At 37.1% G+C, this 23,038-nt stretch overlaps 1 protein-coding gene across 3 annotated transcripts in view; it reads left to right on the forward strand.

The window, feature by feature from the left end:
- NEK5 (NIMA related kinase 5) overlaps nucleotides 1-23,038 on the forward strand; it is a 114,747-nt gene that overhangs the window by 57,827 nt on the left and 33,882 nt on the right. For all 3 annotated transcript variants that reach the window (XM_056794813.1, XM_007495380.3, XM_007495384.3), the window contains exons 13-16: nucleotides 3,194-3,260; nucleotides 3,944-4,057; nucleotides 12,893-12,979; nucleotides 13,593-13,670. In XM_056794813.1, coding sequence (XP_056650791.1) covers nucleotides 3,194-3,260; nucleotides 3,944-4,057; nucleotides 12,893-12,979; nucleotides 13,593-13,670 — 346 coding nt within the window. The remainder of the gene's footprint in view (nucleotides 1-3,193; nucleotides 3,261-3,943; nucleotides 4,058-12,892; nucleotides 12,980-13,592; nucleotides 13,671-23,038) is intronic.

The following is a 23,038-nucleotide window of genomic DNA, read 5'->3' on the forward strand; positions in this document are numbered from 1 at the left end:
GAATTGAGTAAGAATGAAATTTGAAAGAGATAAATATAAAATTTTAGATTTTGGCTCCAAAAATCAACTTCACAGATACAAAGTTAAGGAGGCAGACAACACTTTGTAAAAGAACTCAGGGTTCTGGTGTATTATAAGCTGGAAATTTGTTAATAATATAATCAAAACTAATTCACTCTTAGAGCAAGAAAGCTAATACGGACTTAAGCTGCATTAAGAGAGGCATAGGAGCCAGGATAAAGGATCTAGCCTGCTCACTTGGAGCACCATGGTCAATTTTGAGCAGTATATTATGGGAAAGACACTGATAAGTTAAGGCATATCCAAAGAATAGCAATGTGGATGGTTAAGGCCTTGGAGTTCATGCCAATTATTTGGCCTTAAAGAAAAAAAAAAGGAAACAAAATCAGAATGGATTTATTGTTTATTATTTTCAGCATTTATTATTTATTATATTATATATGATGTATTACATTTATATATTTATTAGACTTATTTGTTATTATTAGTATTATACTTATTCATTATAATCTATGATTTTTATTTTGTTTTGTTTTTTAACAAGTATGTAAAGGCTTGTCAAATGGAAGAGAGATTTAGATTTTTTCTTCTTGGGGGAAGTGTGTTCCACATTCTAAACAGCCAACTTACAAACATTTGGGAACCAGTCTACTTATGAATAGGGACTGTCTAAATTGATTTTTTTCAGTGTTTTTTTTTTTAACAAGAACCTTCCCTTAACCTTTGTACCCTCTCTGGCTATTGCATCAACTTTCTCCTCATGACTGCCAAACTACTTAAAGAAAGTCTTTTCCTGATGCCTCAATTTCCTTACTATTCATTCATTCTCTCTTAGTTGGTTTCTTTCTCCATCACTCCCCAGAAATGAATCTCTCATTGGTCACTTACATCTTCCTTATCACTGAATCCAATGGTCTTTTCTCAATCAGTAATCTCTTGGATCTCTCTGACTTTTGATTCTATTGACACTACCTCATCTCTTCTAAATATTTTCTTTCCTCATCTTTTGATACAACACATCCTCCTGGTACTCCTTTTTTGAATCACTCCTTCCTTCTTTATTTCTTTTACTGTCTCCTTTTCCTCTTCTCAATTCCTTAAGCTATTTTTTTCCTACAAGGATTTGTTCTCACCCTCTAGTTTTCTCTCTCAGTACTCTCTTAGAAATCCTCATTTACTCTGAGGCCTTTGGCATAGGTGACTTCCATATATTCATCATGAGTCCTGAAGTCTGTACTGAACTTTTGAGTACCAGCTCCAACATCCAGTCCCATCTCTATCAAGGCATTTTCACTTGAATATTTAACTAGGATCTCAAAATCTGAAGATCTAGAGCCAAATTTATTATCTTCATCTCCCCATATGTTCTCTTGATTTCATGATTTCTTTCAATCAAAATATTATTTGTTTAATCTCCTATGTTAAAAAAAATCCAACCTTTCAAATTATCTTTGACTCTTCCCTCTTCCTCACCTCCAGCATCCAATCAGTTGCTAAGTCCTGCCAATTTTACCTCTCTAACATTTTTATTCCTACAGTAAAGCAAATTCCATCAGCTTAGCTCAGAAGTTCCTCACTACCTAGTCTACTACCTCATCTTCTTGTCCCCTTTCTTCTTCAATCCTTCATAATGGAATCAAATCAATAATAGATCTGGTCATGCCACTCCTGTGCTTGAAGCCTTTCAGTGGCTCCCTATTATGAGACCAGGAAATTCCTTATCAAGGCATTCAAGGTTTTCTAGAGCCTGAGGCAACCTTTCCAAGCTTTTCTCCTGCCACTCCCTTTCAAATAGTGAGCTCCTGCCAAATTAAATTGCTTGCCACTCCTCCTGTGGCACGGTGTCTTTTCATCAGTTCTTTTCTTCATATCTCTTTTTTTAACCTTGAATAAGCTCCCTCTGGGAGTGTGTTGACATTTTCACCCAGGAAGTTAAGAAACAAATTATGGTTTGATTTATTATTTTGCTGATTGACTAATCTTAAGAAAGTGATGAATAAGGGTAACTTTTTTGTTGTTAAACATTTACCAATATACTTTTTTTTTTTAATAAAACCCTTACCTTTCGTCTTGGAGTCAATACTGTGTATTGGCTCCAAGGCAGAAGAGTGGTAAGGGCTAGGCAATGGGGGTCAAGTGACTTGCCCAGGGTCACACAGCTAGGAAGTGTCTGAGGCCAGATTTGAACCTAGAACCTCCCGTCCTAGGCCTTACCAATATACCTTTGATCCTCCAGGGAAGCAATTATTTCTCCTGGTATCTCCTAAAGTGTTTCACACCTCTCTATCTTGATTTATATTTCAGTTGTTTGTGATTAGCTCCTATCCCAGTGTAACTCTTTAGTGCCTCCTATGTGCCAGGCACTGTGCTAAGCACTTTACAAGTATTATCTCATCTGTGCCTCATAACAATTCTGAGAGGTAGGTACTATTATTATCTCCATTTTTAAGTTCAGGAAACTAAGGCAAACAGAAGTCAAGCAGCTTGCCCAGGGTCACACAACTACTGTCAGAGGTCAGATCTGAACTTAGGACTCCAAGCCAAACACTTTTTCCATTGCACCACCTAGATGCCTCATGAAAAGAGGACTCTGAAAACAGTAGGTGCTTAATAAATAGCTAATTAACAATCAAATAGAATTAGGGAACATTGATAATTAAAATGATTTGCTTGTGATGATTAATAAGCCATTCTACATGAAAGAACTTTCTAATCACAGAAGTTTGTCCCACAAATCCTGAAAGAACATTGATTCCATTTTAACTGGACCTGTATATGTTTTCATCTATTTAGGGAGCTACTTGTGAAGAACTTCCTCCAGTAATAAAGACTGGTACTTTCTCTGCAATTTTAAATTTTGCATAGTTACTTGAGGCAATAAGAAGTTAAGTTGCCTGGGTCACATAGGCAGTATACAGTAGCTTTGGAGTAGACCCTTCTTTCCCACTGATTTCCCCTGTACTCTTATGGCTATTCACTCTTGAATCTATAGATATTTTCTATGGAAACACTCCATGAAACTCTTACTGTTCCTTGACCTTGGAGTTGTCTTGATACAGGTGAAGGGAAATTGCATTTTCAGCTTGTGTACTAAGGTCTGCCAACTGTCAGTCTGGTTTCCTGAAATTAGCTTCAATTGCTCTCCTAGCTGAAAAGTGTTGTTTTTCTTAAGGCCTGCTGAGTATCTTCAGAGGAGATTGGAAGCTCAACAGTATAAACTGAAAGTGGAAAAACAATTGGTAAGTAAAATGGTAAATTTGGGAAGAAAATCAACACATCTAACTCAAAGATTTTACTTTCTGTGCCTGTTACTTGAACATAGTTTCCTTATTTTTTTTCTTTACACCATCCAAAGTAGTTCTACTCCATATTCCATCCTTAAGGGGTTAAACATAAGGTTTTTCACATCTCTCATCATTTATCCATTGAGAAGCGGAAAGTAGGTATCTCACATGGCACTGAGGAATGATATACTTTCCCTCTAGAAAACTCTCTGAAACTAACAACTTCCACCTTTTAATATCTTTAAATACTGAGTTTAACTCATGATGAGGTTTTTTTTAAGGGAGAGAGCTAGAGGAGAATGTTTTTAAAAAGGAAATTTTTTGGTTAATTTTTTTCTTTTAAACCCTTACCTTCTGTCTTAGAATTGATGCTAAGTTTTGGTTCCAATGCAGAAAAGTGGTAAGAGCTAAGCATTTGGGATTTGGTGACTTACCCAGGACCACACAGTTAGAAATCTAAGGCCAGATTTTAATCTAGGACCTCCTGTTTCTAGTCTTGGTTCTCTATCCACTGAGCCACATTAGCTTCTCCTTTTTTGCTTTATAAATTGTTACTAATAGAGTCTTTGCCTCATTAGAAAAGGATATTTAAAAAATAAAAACTATCTTTCATTTTATTATTTATAATTTATTAACAGGGTCTTCGTCCTTCTTCAGCTGAGCCAAACAACCAATTACAAGTTCAGGAAAGAAAGAGAGAACAGCCCAAACTCCAGGATCTACAGCTCAAGAGGAATGAAATTAAGCAACAGGTCAGTTAGTCAACAAGCATTTATTAAGTGACTACTGTGTCTCAGGCACTCTGCTAAGGGTTTGGGGAAATAGAGAAAAAAGCAAAAAAATGCTCCTTGCCTTTCAAAGAGCTCATATATAAATAGAGGAGACAGTATGCAAATAACTGTACAAATAGTATAAATAGAAGGCAAAAAAGCCTCATGTCTTACAGATCAATAATCTATATGGCACTCTCTTTTGTTTTATAAGATAATATTGGTGACCTTACTTTCCATATGACTAGAAGAAGCAGTATCATATTAAATTTGAATCACAATACCTAGGACTGAGTTTTGGTTCTGCTAACTTTGAGATTTTGGTCCTCTTTGAGTTTTAGTTTACTTATTTATAAAAGAATAAAAATAGGAATGAGAGATGGAAAACAGAAGAAAAATGATTGTTTTTGGTTAGACTGATCAGGAAAGGCTTCATGGAGTGTTTGGCATTTGCCTTTGGCTTTGAAAGATAAGGTGGATTTGTGTGCATGGGAAAATGGGGAGGGTATTCCAAGAATGCAGAACAACATGAACAGTTATATGAGGGACAGTTGGGTAGCACAGTGGACCAGGAAGACCTGGGTTCAAATTTGTTTTCAGATACTTCCCAACTGGCCAAGTCACTTAACTCCAATTGCTTAACCTTTGCTGCTCTTTTGTCTTAGAACTGATACTAAGATAGAAGGCAAGGGCTTAAAAAATAAAAACAAAACCAAAAAAGAATTACATGAAGATGGAAAAGCACAGGGGATGTGTTCTAGGAGGGGTAAATAGACTTGAAGGCACACTGACTTTTCTCAAGAACCAGTTTTCCCTTGGTTACTTTCTTGATCTGCCCATACCCTCAGAAACAGTTCACTGAAGGGACCAGTGAATTCAGCATTGCTATAGGGGGCCATCTGGTCACAGGCTTGCTTGGTCCTGCATGGATTTCTTCTGTCAGCTGGCTGACACAGGGAGGAAATCTACAATATGGGATAAGAACCTGCGAGAGTAAAAGCCACATGTGAAAAGGGACCATCTTGAGAGAGTGTGGTAACGACCTATTCCAGACCAACGGCAGGAACAAGTTCTTTAGACCATAAGCCTGTGTTGGTGAGCCTATGGCACGCGTGCTGGAAGGGGCTGCTCCCTCCCCCTCTCCACACATGCCTGAGGACATTTCTCCCATCAGCCGCTCCCCTGCCTGGGATACATGGGGGCTCACATGCCATGTGAGGGTTGCAGTTTGGGCACTTGGTCTCTAAAAGGTGGGCCATCATTGCCCTAAACTACATTCAGAAAAGCCTTTCCCACCCTTGCTGATTATCGATGCTAAGAGAAAAGAGCCCAGGAGAGCCTTACCATGGAGGTCATACAAGTGACATGAGAAGAATGGTGGCCCATCTTGAAGGAATGTGATAATGCATCAAATACTGCACAACTATAGGAAGCTGGAATACTTCCGTACCCTGAACTATACCCCCCGAAGACTTTTCTACCCTTTGTAAGAGGAATATTTAGCCCCAGAAATGCTAGGCTTGCAGGGGTCAAAGTGTCATAGATTTAAGGCTAGAAGAGGATTTGGAAGTCATTGAGTTTAGAGTAATAGAGCTGTGGTCTCTAATGAGAGGTCGAAGCCCAGTGGGAGGCTTTGGTGTGACCCCTCAGGGTATGTCATCAGCTGATTCGAGAGTGGGAAGATGAATCACCTCCTAACCTCTCTGCAATAGCCAATCGTGGGCTTGTCTCCAACAGCCATCCCCACCCCCATTACAGGATGATGCTCCCCAACTTCAGTACCTCCTGGGCTGTTCAGGCTCCCAGCTTTCCCTCTTCTATAGTGATTGTTGTTCCTTAGGGGAATGAAAACCTAACCTCAACCTGGACACTAACAGCAGCAGCTACATAGGTTCCATGAAGAAAAATCCCCACCTCCCCCCTGTATCCCCCTTCCAAATCTCTGGTTGTCCATCCATACCTTCTTCCCCTTTTCTCCCCCTTTTGGATGGGACAGAGCAGGCAGCATAGGCTAAGCAGGCATTCACAGGGTGTAGTCTGCATCATAACCTCCTTATGTTATTTTTTCTCCCAAACCTACTCCTCTACTAAACTTCTCCACTTCCATTGAGAGTCCCGCCATCCTTTTATTCCCCCATGTGTACAATCTCAGTATCACCCTTAGCTCTGAACTTTCCCTGTCCTCACATCTCCAAGTAGCTGCCAAATCTCTTTGGTTCTATCTCCGCAACAACTCTTGCATAAGCCCCCTTCCTTTTCCTCTCAGATCCTAGCCTAGCACCTCATCGCCTCTCTCCTGGACTATTCATGAAGGTCACTCCCACACACCTGCTCAAATGATTTTCCTCAGATGTTGGCCTGACCTGGTCGTTCCTCTACTTGACAAATTCCAGGGCTCCATCTTAACACCAGCCTGCCTTTCCAGCCTTATTACTTCACTTCTTACACATTGTGGTCCTGTTAAATATCCTTCTGGATATCCCTTGTTGTCATACCAAAATACAACTAAGGCATCCATAAATATATTGAAACTAAGATATGATATCTTCCACTAAGCAGAGTTATACGAAGAAAAGAGGAATAGACTTATTTAGAAATTTTTCTAATAACTTGAAATCAGAGACAATTAAAAAAAATTTTTTTTAACTCTTACCTTCCGTCTTGGAATTAATACTGTGTATTGGCTCGAAGGCAGAAGAGTGGTAAGGGCTAGGTAATGGGGGTCAAGTGACTTGCCCAGGGTCACACAGCTAGGAAGTGTCTGAGGCCAGATTTGAACCTAGGACCTCCCGTCTCTGGGCCTGACTCTCAAGCCACTGAGCCCCCAGAGACAATTAATTTTTGAAAAATGTTTTTGTTTGGTTTATGGTCAGTATCTGCACACAGAGAAACATGACTCCCGCTGAAGAGCTGTTATAGTCCCTGGCTGTTATGACCCATTTTCTCTTTGCTGTGCATTTTTTAGTAAAAAGTGAATCCTCATTTTGCAAATAAGGAAACTGAGACAGACAGGTTAAGGGATTCGCCAGGGGTCACATAGCTAATGGGTGTCTAAGGAAAGATTTGAACTAAGGTCTGCCCTGACTCTGGGCTCAAGGCACTCTTCACTGCTTCACTTCTTCACCTGTAGTTAGACAAGCCAATGAATTTTTCTTTGCTTCTTTTTTTCTTTTGAAACTTTATCCCTTTTCTGTACCATCCACTCTGTCCCTTACTATCTATGTTTCCTCTCACTGTAAGATCCCAGTGATTAACATCTCAGTTCCAATATTTACCTTAAAGATTTAAGAAAGAACAGAAGTACAGACATTTCCCTCTGCCACTTCAGGGGCACACTCTGTCCAATATTAGCTCAGTCTTTGGGAGAATGGGTTCCCTCTCAGGATAGTTTCTGTAGAGCAGTGGTCCCACCAGGCCATGTCAGGACGCCACATGAGTGCCAGCTTGTCGTAGGTACGTCTGGGCTGGGTCGTGAAGTTCGCCCCTTGTTTCTCAAGTCATTGATACCAAACTGGCTGTAAAACCTGGATGTCGGGGCAATTCTTTCACCTAAAGGGGAAAGAAACAAATTCAAAGGCCAAGGTTTGAGGCCTATTGTATATGGCCACATGCTGGCCTCATTGCATTGGGCAGAAGACTCCACATTGCTCCCCTTATAGCACTGTCTCACTAGATACCAACAGAGTTGTCAAACCAGGAACAGAGCAACAGAATGGGAGTAGGCAGCGTTCTTTGTCATAAGCCTGTCAGAATCGTCCCAGATTATTGTATTACTGAGAGTAGCTAAGTCGTCACAGTTGGTCATTGTACAATATTGCTGTTACTATGTACAATAGTCTCCTGGTTCTGTTTGCTTCACTCTGTATCAGTTCATTTGGGTCTTCCCAGCTTTTTCTGAAATTATCCTGCTCATCATTTCTTAAAAGGTTGGTTATTCCATTGTAATCCTATATCATATTTAGCCATTCCCCAACTGATGGACATCTCAGTTTCCTATTCTTTGCCACCACAAAAAAAAAAAGAGCTGCAATAAATATATTTGTACAAATAGGTCCTTTGCCCTTTTTTCTTTATCTCTTTGGGGATATAGGACTAGTAGTGATATAGCTGGATCAAAGGGTATGCACAGTTTTAGAGCCCTTTGGGCATAGTTCCAAATTACTCTCCAGAATGTTTGGTCAAAATACAACTTCAACAGGGCATCAATATCCCAATTTTCCCATATTCTTTTCAACATTTATCATTTCCCTCTTCTATCATATTGTCCAATCTGATAGATGTGAGTTGGTTTCTCAGAGTTGTTTTAATTTCCATTTCTCTAATCAATGATGATTTAGAACATTTTTCATATGATTATTGATAGCTTTGTTTTCTTCATCTAAAAACTGTTCATATCCTTTGACCATTTGTCAATTGAGGAATGATTTGTGTTTTCGTAAATAAGACTTGCTTCTCTATACATTTGAGAAAGGAGGCCTTTATCAGAGAAATTTGCTGTTTATTTTCTCCCAGTTTGTTGTTTCCCTTCTAATCTTTGTTACATTGATTTTGTTTGTACAAAACCTTTTTAGTTTAATATCATCAAAATAACTCATTTTATATCTCAGAATGTTCTTTACCTCTTGTTTGGTCATAAGTTTTTCCTTTATCCTTAAATATGACAGGCAAACTATTTCATGCTTCCCTAATTTGCTTATGGTACCACCCCTTTATGTCTAAATCATATATGCGTTTTGACCTTATCTGGGTAGAGAATGTGAGATATTGGGCTATATCTAGTTTCTGCCATACTGTTTTCCAATTTTCCCAACAGTTTTTGTCAAATAATGAGCTCTTGTCCCCAAGCTGGGATCTTTGTAGTTATCAAACACTAGATTGCTAGATAGAGTCCTGTATATTGTGTACTACTTCCATTGATCTATCATTCTGTTTCTTAGCCAGTACCATATTGTTTTGATAATTATTGCTTTAGAGTACAGTTTGATATTTGATACTGATAAGCCATCTTGCTTCACATTAAAAAAATTAATTTCCTTGATATTCATGATCTTTTATTCTTCGAGATGAATTGTAAAATGATTTTTAAATTTAATTTTTGGTAGTTTGATTGGTATAGCACTAAACAAATTAATTAATTTAGGTAGAATTGTTATTTTTTATTATATTAGCTTGACCTGCTCCTAAGCAATTAACATTTTCTTAATTGTTTAGATTTGACTTTATTTGTGTGAAAAGTGTTTTGTAATTGTGTTCATATAATTCCTATGTTTGTCTTGGCAAGTAGATTACCAAGTATTTTATATTGTTTTCTCTTTATATCTTTTGTTGTTGGATTTTGTTGGTTAAGCTGGTGGTTTACATGGGTTTATTTTGTATCCTGCAACTCTGCTAAAGTTATTATTTCAACTAGTTTTTTAGTTAATTCTCTAGGATTCTCATATCATTTGCAAAGAGTGATAGTTTAGTTTCTTTATTTCCTACTTTAATTCCTTCAATTTCTTTTTTCTTCTCATTGCTAAAACTAGCATTTCTAGTGCATATTAAATAACAGAGATAATAATGGTCATCTTTGCTTCATTTCTGATCTTATTGGGAAAGTTTCTAACTTGTCCTCAGTATAGATAATACTTACTGATGGTATTAGATAGATACTACTTATCATTTAGGAAAGCTCCATTTATCCCTAGTATTTTAAAATAGTAATAGGTATTGAATTTGTCAAAAGCTTTTCCTTCATCTACTGAGATAATTATGTGATTTCTGTTAATTTTGTTGTGATACAATCATTATGCTGGTAGTTTTACTAATATTGAACCAGTCTTGTATTCCTGGTATAAATTCTACCTAGTCAAAGTGAATGATCCTTATACTATGTTGCTGTATTCTCCTTACTAGTATTTTATGTCTATATTCATATATTCATTAAGGAAATTGGTCTATAATTTCTTTTGCTGTTTTTGCTCTTTCTGGTTTAGGTATCAGTACCACATTTGTGTCATGAAAGGAATTTGGTAGGACTCCTTTGCCTACTTTCCCAAATAGTTTATATAGTATTAGGATTAATTGTTCTTTAAATATTTGGTAGAATTCATTTGTGAATCATTCTGGTCCTGATAATTTTTCTTAGGGAGCTCATTGATGGTTTGTTCAGTTTATTTTTTCTGAAATGGAATTATTTAAGTATTTTATTTCCTCTTTTGTTAATCTGGGCAATTTCTGTTTTTGTACACATTCATCTATTTTTCTTAGATTGTCAAGTATATTGACATATAATTGGGCAAAATAGCTCCTGATAATTGCTTTAATTTCCTCTTCATTGGTGGTGAATTCATCCTTTTCATTTTTGAAACTGGTAATTTGATTCTCTTCTTTTCCTTTAAAAATCAAATTAATCAAATTAACAATGCCCTGTTTTATTACCCACCCCAATAAAACCAACTCCTAGTCTTATTTGTTAGTTCAAAGGTTTTCTTACCTCTAACTTTATTAGTTTCTCTTCATTTTTAGGATTTCCAATTTGGTGTTTAATTGGCGATTTAAAATTTATCCTTTTTTTTTTTAACATTTTAACAAAAATGTTTAGTTGCATGTCCAACTCATTGATCTCCTCTTTCTATATTTTATTGATATAATCATTTAGAGATATAAATTTTCCCCTAAGGGGAAAGGCTTCTCCTTGCTTTGGCTGCATCCCATAAATTTTGATTAGTTGTCATTCTCTTTCATTAAATTATTAATTGTTTTTATGATTTGTTCTTTGATCCACTCCTTTTTTTAGAACTAGATTACTTAATTTCCCTTTAATTTGAAATTTCTCTTTCCATGGCCCCTTATTGATTATAATTTTTATTTCATCATGATCTATATAGGATGAATTTATATTTATGTTTTTCTGCATTTTGTTATAAAGTCTTTATGCCCTAATATATGTTCAATTTTTGTGTAGGTTCCATGTACTGATGAGAAGGCATATTTCATTCTATTCCCATTCAGTTTTCTCCAGAGATCTATTAAATCTAAATTTTCTAATATTCTAATCAGCTCAATTTCTTTTTTTTTTCCTTTTGGTTAGATTTATCTAGTTCTTAGAAGGATAAGTTAACCATAACCTTTTTTGAAGATGCCTACAGTTCCAACTACTCATCCAATCAGAAAATATTTCTCTTACCCATGTAGCTAGTACATCAGAACCAGTTACAAAATCCTTTACAGAAAGGGCATTTCTACTTCACTTCATCATGATTCTCTAGGAATAAGGGTCCTTAGTTTCTCCACAGAAATAAAAAATATCAGAGGCATTATGGCTAAGTACTAGACTCCAGTTACAAATAAATATACATATATTGGGGCCTGTGCTCAAAAGTGTTCTACTGACAGGGGTAAGCAATCAAAAAAGTTTGAGAATATTACCATATTGTACCAGGCTTTTCAAGTTTTCATCTATTGCCTGTTGTGTGTGTGTATGTGTGTGTGTGTGTGTGTGTGCATTTAATTTGTGATGTTTTCAAATGATACCCAGCTTCTTAGATGCATCTGGAATCTTACTGATCTTAGAATTCCCTCTAAGGATGCATATTTTAACCAATTCATGACTGTTCATTCTGTATAACTCGTCTTTTCCATTTATGTCTCCCATAAGTTCACTATAAGTTTCTACAAAATGTGTTAGAGGTCTCCCTTACTTTCTCCTAACATTGTGTTTAAACCAGTAGAGTGTACTGGCTACTTACTTGTCACTCGTCCTCCTTGCCACATGACTAGCCCATCTTCCCTTCCTAAATGACATCTTTTCTTCCTATTCTTCTTTGTTGTTCTTCATTGGTTATGAGATTCAGCTTCTCCTACCTCCACTCACCACGCCATGTGTTTCTCCATCCCTCTGTGCAGTACTCATTCTTAATTCTTCAGAGATAATTGTATTCTCTTTCTCATTGAGATATAATAACACCAATAGAATATTGGTAGTACAAAGATGGGCCTTTGTTTCCATGGAAACCTTGGGGTAATTAATTTCCAGAAGGAAATCCAGCCTAGTCTCTTCTTCCTGTTCAACTCAGACCCCAGCTCCAACTCTAGCTCTACTGTCTGTCCCAGGTAGACATACTGGCAGATGAGTTTTATAGTTGTCCATTCAAAATCATAATTGAGGTCATACACATTCTTTATCCACTTGACCCTTTCTTTCAAGATTGTCAGCAATAATCTGATGTTTAATGTGAGCAGAACAATGGACCCTGCAAACAGCATAATTTGGAGGCTTTCACTATCCACAAAGAATCTGCTTTAATTTAGATTCTGTGCCCAATCTTCTCCATTTGGTGGTAAAGGCCTTTAGAGAGCCGACATCATAATCCCTTCTTTGTGCTTCACCTTTCCTTTATTATCATCAGAGAGAAGTTTATTTCTGAAAAAAATTACAATAATTATTGACCCATATACTTACCTACCTATACAAAATCTTTATGCTCTGCATAAAGGACATCTTTGATAACTGTATTTATGGTAAATAAGCAGACTTTTGTATAAGCTACTCAATGGTACTACATCTTTGCCATTTCACATTTAACAGAAAGAAATGGAGTACATAATATCCCATTGTGTCTCTTCTTTGCTGATTATGAAAAAAGCATTTGTTTTGGTAGAACATGACATTGTCTTAAAACTATTTCCTAATAAAGTGTCAGATATCCATCTATCCAAATTATTCAAGATTCCTTAAAGTATAGGATTATCTATCTATGTAATTTTTGGTTATACTTAGATTCTTTTTTTCATGTTATTCATACAAACATTAAAAAATTTTTATTTACTTAATAGGAATATCGGAAACAATTAGAGGAAATACGCCAGCAGTACCACAATGACATGAAAGCTATTAGAAGGAAGGTTGGAAGAGGACTTGAGGTAAACAAAGAAAAAATAAATTTCTCCAAAAGCGATTTTTTTCATTTAGAATAACTACATATATTGCACAGCTATCAAAATGAATAATTTCCTTAAAGAAAATGGGGATAAAATTCCCAAAAGGAATATAACCTTCCTTAAGAGAGAAACTTAGTATACTGAAATTTTCAGATTATTGAGGAGATAACGAAATTATTGCTGATTATTATCATCAGTTAGTCTAAACAAGTTTATTTTGAGAACCTACATGCTGCATGGTATAGTGAAAAGATAGACCTAATTTTGAAACCCACCTCTGACATTAAATAGTTTTGTGAACCTCTAGATAAATGAATGCTTGCTGACTGATTGATTTGTACAATAGGAATAATGGGAATTATATCTACATTACTATCTGCATCATTATTTCGCTGTGTGTCTTATTAAATGATAATATATATATATATGTATATATATATGTATTATGTAACATTAAGGCCCTCTCTAAATAGAAGTCATATTAACAAGCAACGTCATGGCTGTTAGGCTCTTTTGTACTTTAACTTTTGGGGGGGAACTTACTGAATTTTTACAGTATGGACATAGAATTAATTATGAATGTTTTGCTTTGAAGGAGGATTCAAATATAAGTCATAAGACTTATTTCGTGAAGCAGGGAAACACATATGCTCACCAGGATGAACCTGAGGAGGTAGGAGAAGTGGTATAGGTATTCATGTTTGGAAATGGGGTTTTATTATAAATTCCCCCAAAGATTTCTCCCCTAATATTCAAAATCAGCTCCTTGAAAGTTATATGTGTCAGTTTCTTATATACTTAAAACTAGTCATTGAGGTCTATTAGTAAGGAAACCATCTATTTTACTTTAAGGACTGCATTTTTTTTTTTATGAATGGAAATCTCAATTACCACTAGAGGGGGTACCAGTCGCAATTCCTTATACATAGTGGGTGCTTAAAAATCTTGCTGAGTTGAAACAGTCATTATATGCTACTTATTTACATACATATTTCCTTCCTCTTTCCATTTGATTTTAAGCTCCTCAAGAATAGGCAATAAGTCATATCTGTCCTTCTACTCCAGTGCTTTGCACAGTACCTTGTCTATCATAGAAGCCTAACAAATGTTTTAAATTTTTTATTTAAATTGACGTGAATTAGGATATACTTTCAGAAATAAATTTAAGATGATCAAGTTTTGGTCATGGATCTCTATTTCTCAATTTTCCCTTCACCTAATGTCTCTAGTTACATTTCTTGCAAATTAAGTGGCATTTTTCAGGATCTATCCCCTAGGTCTTGATTTTGCCAAGCTGTCAAACACAACGCAAGATTAGAATATAAACTCAATTGTAAAATGTAATGGGGAAAAATTGCTGGATGATTATATACAGTATTACCTCACAAAATAAATAGAAGTGGAGGGAAAAATGAATTTACAGGCTGTTTGCCTAGAGGTTCAACTAAGCAAAATCTTCTTGGAGGTATTATAAAGGAAACTAGGAGGATAACAAATGGAAGAAAGTGGAAAATGATCTTTAAATATCTTGAAAGCAAACCATTTTCTCCATTAATGACAGTGGAGCCACTCATCATATTTGGACTCCAACAGTCCCTAGTGTGCTGTTTTAGAATTAGAAGAAAATCAAGAAAATAGATTTAGGTAAAACTGTTGGATTCAACCAAGTATATAATTAGTGGAGTTCCATGCTGGAGGCAATGCAATTTTGAGAGTATTAAAGGTTTGATTTTCAAGGTGTCTAGAAAAGAGAAAAATACTGGAAGCTTTGGTAGTATAATGGTAGAAATTTTAGGCTTCTGGGAGAGATTATAATATTGTAATGGTTACAAATGTGGCTACAGGATTTATGTAATATTGAACAATGGCCGCCAAGGAATTTACTTATGAAATTCCTAAAATGAAACACTCAAGTCAGAATGGAGTATATGGAGGTTTAATCACACTGGGAGTAGAGAAGGGAGAGGGAGAGAAGGAGAGAAGAGAAAAGGGAAAGGGGCTACTCAACCTCTGACCAAGGCAGAGGGAGTTTTAGGCCCAAAGGCCCAGGTGGAAAGAATCAGTCCTTAACTCACGTGACCGCTCTGAAGGAAAGCTGTCTGCGGGCGTCCTCTCTGTCCAAGCTCCTAACACCAACTCCCATCTAGCTCTCTCCCCAGGAAGTGAGCGAATTCCAGAGGCTGTTCCCTACCTCACTTCCTGTGTCTCACAAATCCAATGGTTGGCTCTAGCTTGGCTTAGGACAGCCCAGGTGGGCAGTTAGTTATTTCTGATTTGTCATTGACTAGCACATGCCCGTGTAGTGTGGGTGTGCACAATTTTTGGGTGCTAGACCAAGATGGAGACTTTTAAAATTCACAATCCCCCCTGATGATGATTGGGAGACTAGTCTCCCCAATTGATCACTAAACATAAGCATACTGCACCCCAAAAATTTCTAACTATAAGTGTATACAAAAATTTTTTTTACCCACTAAGAGGAAAATTGTAATAGTTGTAAATATGGGGAAATAGAGGAGAGAGAAGGACAGCAAACCAATGTTTTGCTGGGCGCATTGACAAAAGCCAATTAGGGGGCAGTCCCCTTTGGCATAAGAGTGTACATTCAAAAATGTTCAATCAACCACACCCCAAGGTTCATTCTGGATCTTCCTATAGTGAAAAGGTTTAGATATCTTTCTGCAAACAGTTCATTCTCTGGATTCAGTTAGTTAGCAAGCTTCTTCTCTGAAGATTTCTCTCTCGAACAAAATTTAAATCTTGGATTTGATGAAATACAATCCCCCCTGAAGAAAGTGTTGAAAAAAACACTGAGTCCAGCTGAGGATTCAAGTTTTAGTTGTGGGAGTGTGTGAGTTAATTCAAAAGAAAAACAAAACAATATGAAAATAAAATCAAAAATCAAAATCAAAAGAAGAAAAAAAAGGAAAAAATTAAGGGAAAAATATAGACCCTTTATATATACATATCTATATTAAAGAAGAATTCAAAATCAGTATCAAAAATCAAAAAATCTATGTATACAAATTTTGAGAAGGCAAGAATTAAAAAAAAATTTTTTTTTTTCCACAGGCCCCTGTATTAGGGTCCAGTTAAGTAATTTCTAATCCCACAAGTCTGTAGGACAGAATGCAGCATATTTTACTCCCCCATTTGCAGCCAAGGCTACAGGAAGTTGCCGTACTATAGGAGAGAAAAAAGAGGACCAGATTTTTATTTTATATCTAGGGAAGTGTCATCCCTCGTCTGATTTTACCTTCGTTCTCAGGAATGGATGGAGCCAGGATGGTAGCCAACCTTAGGTACTTGTCTGTAGGTACTTTCACGAAGAGTGTGGATACAGGGAAGGCCTACATCTTAACGTCTGTCAAGTGTCGCAACCCCGAGTCTCACACTAGGTTCAAGTCCTTAGTATTGGCTTAGAAATGCATTAATCCTACCTGGATTGGTCTTTGATTTTTAGACCTGTGAACTCTTTTGGCATTATCCAGGTTATCTCTGTGCTCCTTTTTTGATCTCGTTCCTAGAATCAGACACAAACATTAATCATAGTCCCACAACAATTATCAATAAATGGCAGGTTCCCATAGTCTAAAGCTGTTTGGGTGCGTATTAATAATAACAGCAAATATATATATTTAAACTAATATTGTAGAATAAAATTAATATCGATCATATGTACCTTAAGTACATAGAAATGAGAAAAAGGGAAAAAATAAAATAATGTAAAAATAATAATAATAAAATAAGGGAAATAGAAAAAAGGAAAAAAGGGAAAAAAATTTAAATTTAGGAATTCAATGTGTCAAAAGCAGAATAAAGCAGTTCCACTTGTCAATGGGTAGTTATCTCCAATGCATGTATAGGATACAGTCAATCAGTCTCAACAGAAGATGCTCTCTTTACATGAGAACAGTGAATCCAAGAGTCCTTTTCTCCAACCTTTATAGATGTTGGAGTAGTTAACAATATTTGGAATGGTCCTTCCCAGGAAGGCTGGGTTGCTCCTGTACGCTGGAAGTTCTTTATATACACGTTGTCTCCTGGGTTCAGGTCGTGAAGTGAAAAGTCTAATGGTCCAGCTTGTACTGCAGCTCCGGATTCATGTAGCTCACGCAGTTTGTGCTGTAATTCCTGTATATAGGAAGCAATAGTAATATCTCCCCCTAATAGCGATGTATAAGCCGGGGAGAAAGGCTTAGCCTGTATAGGCGGATGTCCAAAAAGCATCTCAAATGGTGAAATATGTAAGTCTCCTCTAGGCCTGCTTCTAAGATAAAATAGGGCCAAAGGGAGAATTTCAGGCCATTTTAAATGGGTCTCAGTGCATAATTTTCCAATCATAGTTTTAAGTTCTTTGTTCATCCTCTCAACTTGGCCTGAACTCTGGGGATGATATGGAACATGGAATTTTGGAGTTATCCCCAAGCAAGAATATATTTGATTTAAGACAGAATCGGTAAAATGACTCCCTCTATCGGAGTCAATACGTGCTGGTAGGCCAAAGCGAGGAATAATTTCTTTTAAAAGCACCTTAGCAACAAAAGCTGCTGTGGCTCGGGCTGTAGGAAATGCTTCTGGCCATCTGGTCAGTTGGTCTACTATGACCAAACAAAATTTATATTGTCCAGCCTTTGGCATCGTTATAAAATCTATCTGCAGGTGCTCAAAAGGTGTGTAAGCCAGAGGACGTCCACCAAAGGCTTTGCCATGAAAGGCATGTTGGTTATATGCCTGGCAGGTAGGGCAGGATGAACACACTTTAGAGGCTACAGTAGTTATACCAGGGGCTATCCATACTCTCTTGACAGAGTCCACGATGCCCTGGGTGCCAAAATGACCATTTTTATGAATAGACCTATGTCTTAAAGTCACCACATCCCCATTCCATCCTATTTCAGGTACTTCTCTTAGAGGAAACAGGCCTCTAGTTGAATTTTGCACCTGTGGGTCAGTTTGACAAGGACAGGTTTCTCTAGAAGGACAAGATCTCCCTTGCATTGGAATTTGGTTTTCTGTAGGAGAAGGAACATGAGAAACTGGGATTGCAGGGGAAGGGTTTTGGGGATTAAATTAAGACAAGATTTGCACTACACGAGAGAAGCAGTCTGTTAACTGGGCTATAGGGAAGGTGTTTTCTTTCTCTATTTCAGGGAAGGAAATTTCCTCATTCAAAGGTTCAGAAACAGGTCTGTTTCTGGTAGAGTGGTTGTTTGCCAATTGATCCTGTAAGAGACTTTTTAGATCTTCTAATTGGGCTTGCATTTTATCCTCAATTTTTCTTATTTTTTCATCTCTAAATATAGTATTGAGGATTACAAAAATGACAGTACCTATTAATATAAAAATTTGGAGGTATCCTTCATTCCTCAATGCCCCTACTTCTTCTGCTGCCATATAATTGTCAAAGGATGTAGTACTCATTTTTATATGTATATTTTGTAATTTCACAAAGCACGTGGGGAGCAGGGCAAAGCAACAAACTTTCCACAGGTTTTTTTTTTTTTACAGAAGGTGGCTCCCTAGTCTACAACCCTATACAGGCTAAGGGCCTATTGTATTGTAAATTCTCCTTCTTTTACAAAGTGTGTTTATGGGTGGGTCTCAGCAATCTTCTTTAGCCCTCAGGCTAAAACCGCTAGGACCATGTGCTATCTTCCTTGAGCAAAGCCCACTAAATTTTTAAGACTAGAAAGGCCAAGAAACCGAAAAAAAAAATGGGTTTTAAGTTAGCTCCCTAGCTGTATTCAGCTGTTTTTTTTTTTTTTTGCGGGCTAGGAGCTCCTAAGAGCTCCTTCTCCTGAGGTTCCTAGTTGCTAATCAGTTGATTAGGTAAGCCTGGCCTGCCTCTCAATCTACTGAGCCACCTCCTTAAAGTAAAAGGAGACGGAAATGAGAGACAAAGAGGAGAAGGAAAAAAAAATCCTGTTGACCCCAATTTAACTTAAGGGGTAAAGGGAAAAGAGAAAAGGTGTTTTATACTCACCTGTTCTGGCAGCTGTGTCTTTAAGCCAAGGTATTTGGTAAAAGGACTGACGGAGTGAGTAATAAGTGGGGTGAAAGGGCAAAAAAATTCAGGAAATTTATTGAGGTTCTAGAAACCTTCCAAGCACTAAGGCAGGGCCAGGAGCCAGAGGGGGTAGCCAGGGTGGGACTTTTCCCAGGTGATTAGTAAGGAGATCAGAAGACTGATATAGTTCTTTTTTTCCCGTAGTGGCTCGCCAACTGTAATGGTAGAAATTTTAGGCTTCTGGGAGAGATTATAATATTGTAATGGTTACAAATGTGGCTACAGGATTTATGTAATATTGAACAATGGCCGCCAAGGAATTTACTTATGAAATTCCTAAAATGAAACACTCAAGTCAGAATGGAGTATATGGAGGTTTAATCACACTGGGAGTAGAGAAGGGAGAGGGAGAGAAGGAGAGAAGAGAAAAGGGAAAGGGGCTACTCAACCTCTGACCAAGGCAGAGGGAGTTTTAGGCCCAAAGGCCCAGGTGGAAAGAATCAGTCCTTAACTCACGTGACCGCTCTGAAGGAAAGCTGTCTGCGGGCGTCCTCTCTGTCCAAGCTCCTAACACCAACTCCCGTCTAGCTTTCTCCCCAGGAAGTGAGCGAATTCCAGAGGCTGTTCCCTACCTCACTTCCTGTGTCTCACAAATCCAATGGTTGGCTCTAGCTTGGCTTAGGACAGCCCAGGTGGGCAGTTAGTTATTTCTGATTTGTCATTGACTAGCACATGCCCGTGTAGTGTGGGTGTGCACAATTTTTGGGTGCTAGACCAAGATGGAGACTTTTAAAATTCACAGTAGGGAGGAGGGAAAACTTGGACCTTATTGTTTTAAATCCTCCATTATAGTGACAACAGCTTGGCAATTATGAATCTTCTTGTTTTTTGCCTCAAAGAGTTGTTAGTCTATGCACATGCATTTTTAAAAACATGACCAAGAAAGTTTTAATAACTACCAAACTATATGCTTGCTTTTCCATCTCTATGAAATTTTTATTGAATTCATCTACCCAATTATCAAAGACACTTTCATCAAAGTATATGTGAAAAGAAAAGAGGAGGATGAATGTTATTCTTCAACAAGTCACATCTTCACAGTTGCACAATTGTTTGAAAGATGCAGAGGCAATAATACCTCATTGTGCTTATTATTTGTCAACAATAAAAAAAATCCATTGATTTGGTTGAATAAAATGGGAAATACCTTTTGGGTATTTCCTATATATATATATATATATTTAAATTTACTAGATTGTTTTTTATAAAGATTTTATACACGTGGGTATAAGGATGATATTAGAAAATAAGTATTATTTTATTAGTTTAGGGATAAAAAGTAGAGTGGCTGCTTGAGAAAGAACTGGAGTTTGAAGCAGAGCTGAGAGAGCATATTAATTTCAACTGCTGACATTTATAACAGTTTTTCTATGTCAATTACTCTCTTTGGCAGTTGGCAGTGACACACACTCAGACTCTCTCAGGGCTGGAGGAGGTAACATCTTTGCGTCTCTCTCTGTACGAGGGAAAGACCTGAAGAAGCTCAGTGTTTTCCTTGCCCAACTTAGAAATATTATTGACTATTGCAGTTTTTATAGATTGATTTAACTCTGCGAAGACCAAAGAAAAACCTGGACTTGGTTTGTACTGAGTCTGTTAAGACTCAGAGTTCTAACTTGATTCTTGTTGATACTCAACCAGTTAGCCTTTGATATTTTTTAATTTGAAGGTGAAATTAAGAATTATAAGGATAATGGCAGTAGTTTTAATTTAGATGGTATAAATTTGGGTTAGTCAGATCAGGGAGGAGTAGCATAGCCTGTGAAACACAGGATTCCTTGTGGAATCAGGGAGTTTATTTGGGTGGATTTAAAATCCCTTAGAATTAGAAATCCTTTATTATCCTTATATATTTTAATAAATATTTTATTTTATAATTCCCCATTTGTCATTTATTTTTACATGGGAAAATAGAGCTATCTTTATGTCTTACAAGAACTCTTGTATGACTAAAAAATGTGCATGTGAAAAAAATTAAAATATGCATGACAGAAATGAACAGGAGGCCCTCTGGAGATATTCTGCCAAGTCAAAGTCTTTTTTTTTTTACAGTTGACAAATAATAAGCACAGTGAAATCTTGTTTCTCCACAACTTTCAATCAATTTTGTGATTGTAAAGATGTGACCTGTTATAGAATATCATTTGTGAAAGCCTGCTGCTTTGCCTTTCACACATACCTTTATCTGGATGCCCATGTGGATAGACTAACAGTTCTTTGAGGCAAAAAACAAGAAGATTCATGTTTGCCAAGATGTTGTCACTATAATGGAGGATTTCTAGTGCTGAGCAGAAAAAGGGAAAAGGAATTTCTTAAGGACTATGAAGCCCTCCAGATGCTCCTGTTTGCAAACGACAATATGCCAGTTGCATCAAGCTTGGGAACCCTGCAAAGCCCACTCTACAAGATCTATAATCACTTAGAATAGTTTTCTCCACACAGGAAGAATTCCTATTGTCTAGGTTTTTAGGAGGCAGCCAGGTGGCACAATGGTTAGAATACAGGGACTGGAGTCAGAAAGATCTGAGTTCAAATTTGACTTCAGAGACTTGCTAGCTATTTAATACTGGGCAAACCATTTAACCACTGTATGCCTCCGTTTCCTCAATTATAAGAAAGGGAATAATAATAACAGCCCCTACTTTGCAGAGTAGTTGTTGAGAGGATCAAATGAGATAATATTTGTTAAACATTTGTGTAGTATAACTCTTGGAAGATAGCAGGCACGTAAATATTTGTTTCCTGTGGGTTGGGAGTTTAATCCATGGAACCAGCTCATCAGTACATATGTCTTGGGTAGGCACTGCTGAGAAGCAAAGAACTGGGCCCTAAAGTGAATTAAAAGGTCAAAAAGATATAGGGATAGATTGCATTTATAATATTATACTTTGCCTCAAAAGATCCCATGAACCAAAGGCTTATCTTTTTAACATTATCCAGTGATGTGAAATTACTTCAAGCCAAGTAGTTTCAATAGTCTTTGAAGAATTAAAGTTTCAGATTACCCAAAGGTCAATGGAAGAAGGATATGGATATATGAGCTGTCTGTGACATCTGAATATTGAAGAGTGCACAGGAAGAGTAATGTCCTGGATATCTTCAGAAAGAGATCTGTGATGGGAAAAAGAGGTGGATTGGCTGTGTAGCAAGGCTGAAGAATAACTAACAGGCAGGCTCTGCATGTTGGCATCCATGCAACATTAAGAAGTCTAGATGAAGACCTTTAGAATGGTGGAGGAACATCTTATGGAGTATTTAGAAGAAGGAAGACGTGGAGTTGCCACAATGGGTTGCCAACTGAACCATTGAAAAGAATGTTTATATTGATGAGACAGATCCAAGAAAGTTTTGAAATATCTACCAATATCTTGGATATAAGAATAGCTTAAACAAGAGCCATAATACTCAACGGAGTTTGGCCTAATAATCCATACAGGAAAAAAGCAAGTGGATGAAAAATCACGGTATGGAAGGCAATAAAGTACATAGCCAACCAAGCTACTTTATTGGTGTGTTGTTTATCTTGGACAAATGCTATAGGCTGACAAAATATTTGGACCAGAACTAAAGTGGATGGAAGAGAAAGGGAAGCATTGAATTTGATAAACTGAGCAGTGGATGAAGTGTCCTGAAACAAACCCATATTTTTAAAACCAGCCATTTCTCTAATCACTCCTAGAGTCCAACTCTAACACTTCATTATGGTGTGAAGGTGATGCCAGGTTTTTGAAAGCTATGGCAACAGGAAGGAAACTCAAGCAGGTTCTAGTATGCTAGAAAGAATGTGAATATGGCACTGGCAACAGATTGTCCTAAGTTTTCTGAGAACTAGCATAGCTAAATCAGGGGAAGTTCATCACTAGTAAGCTGACCGCGAAGTAACAAATTACTTGGATATGACAAATATGCAGAAAAAATACTAAAAAATATCAAATGATCTTCTCTCAGTTGCAGCCCTCTTCTTCTGTTGT

Source organism: Monodelphis domestica, chromosome 4 (assembly GCF_027887165.1).
Source record: "Monodelphis domestica isolate mMonDom1 chromosome 4, mMonDom1.pri, whole genome shotgun sequence".
Taxonomy (NCBI): domain Eukaryota; kingdom Metazoa; phylum Chordata; class Mammalia; order Didelphimorphia; family Didelphidae; genus Monodelphis; species Monodelphis domestica.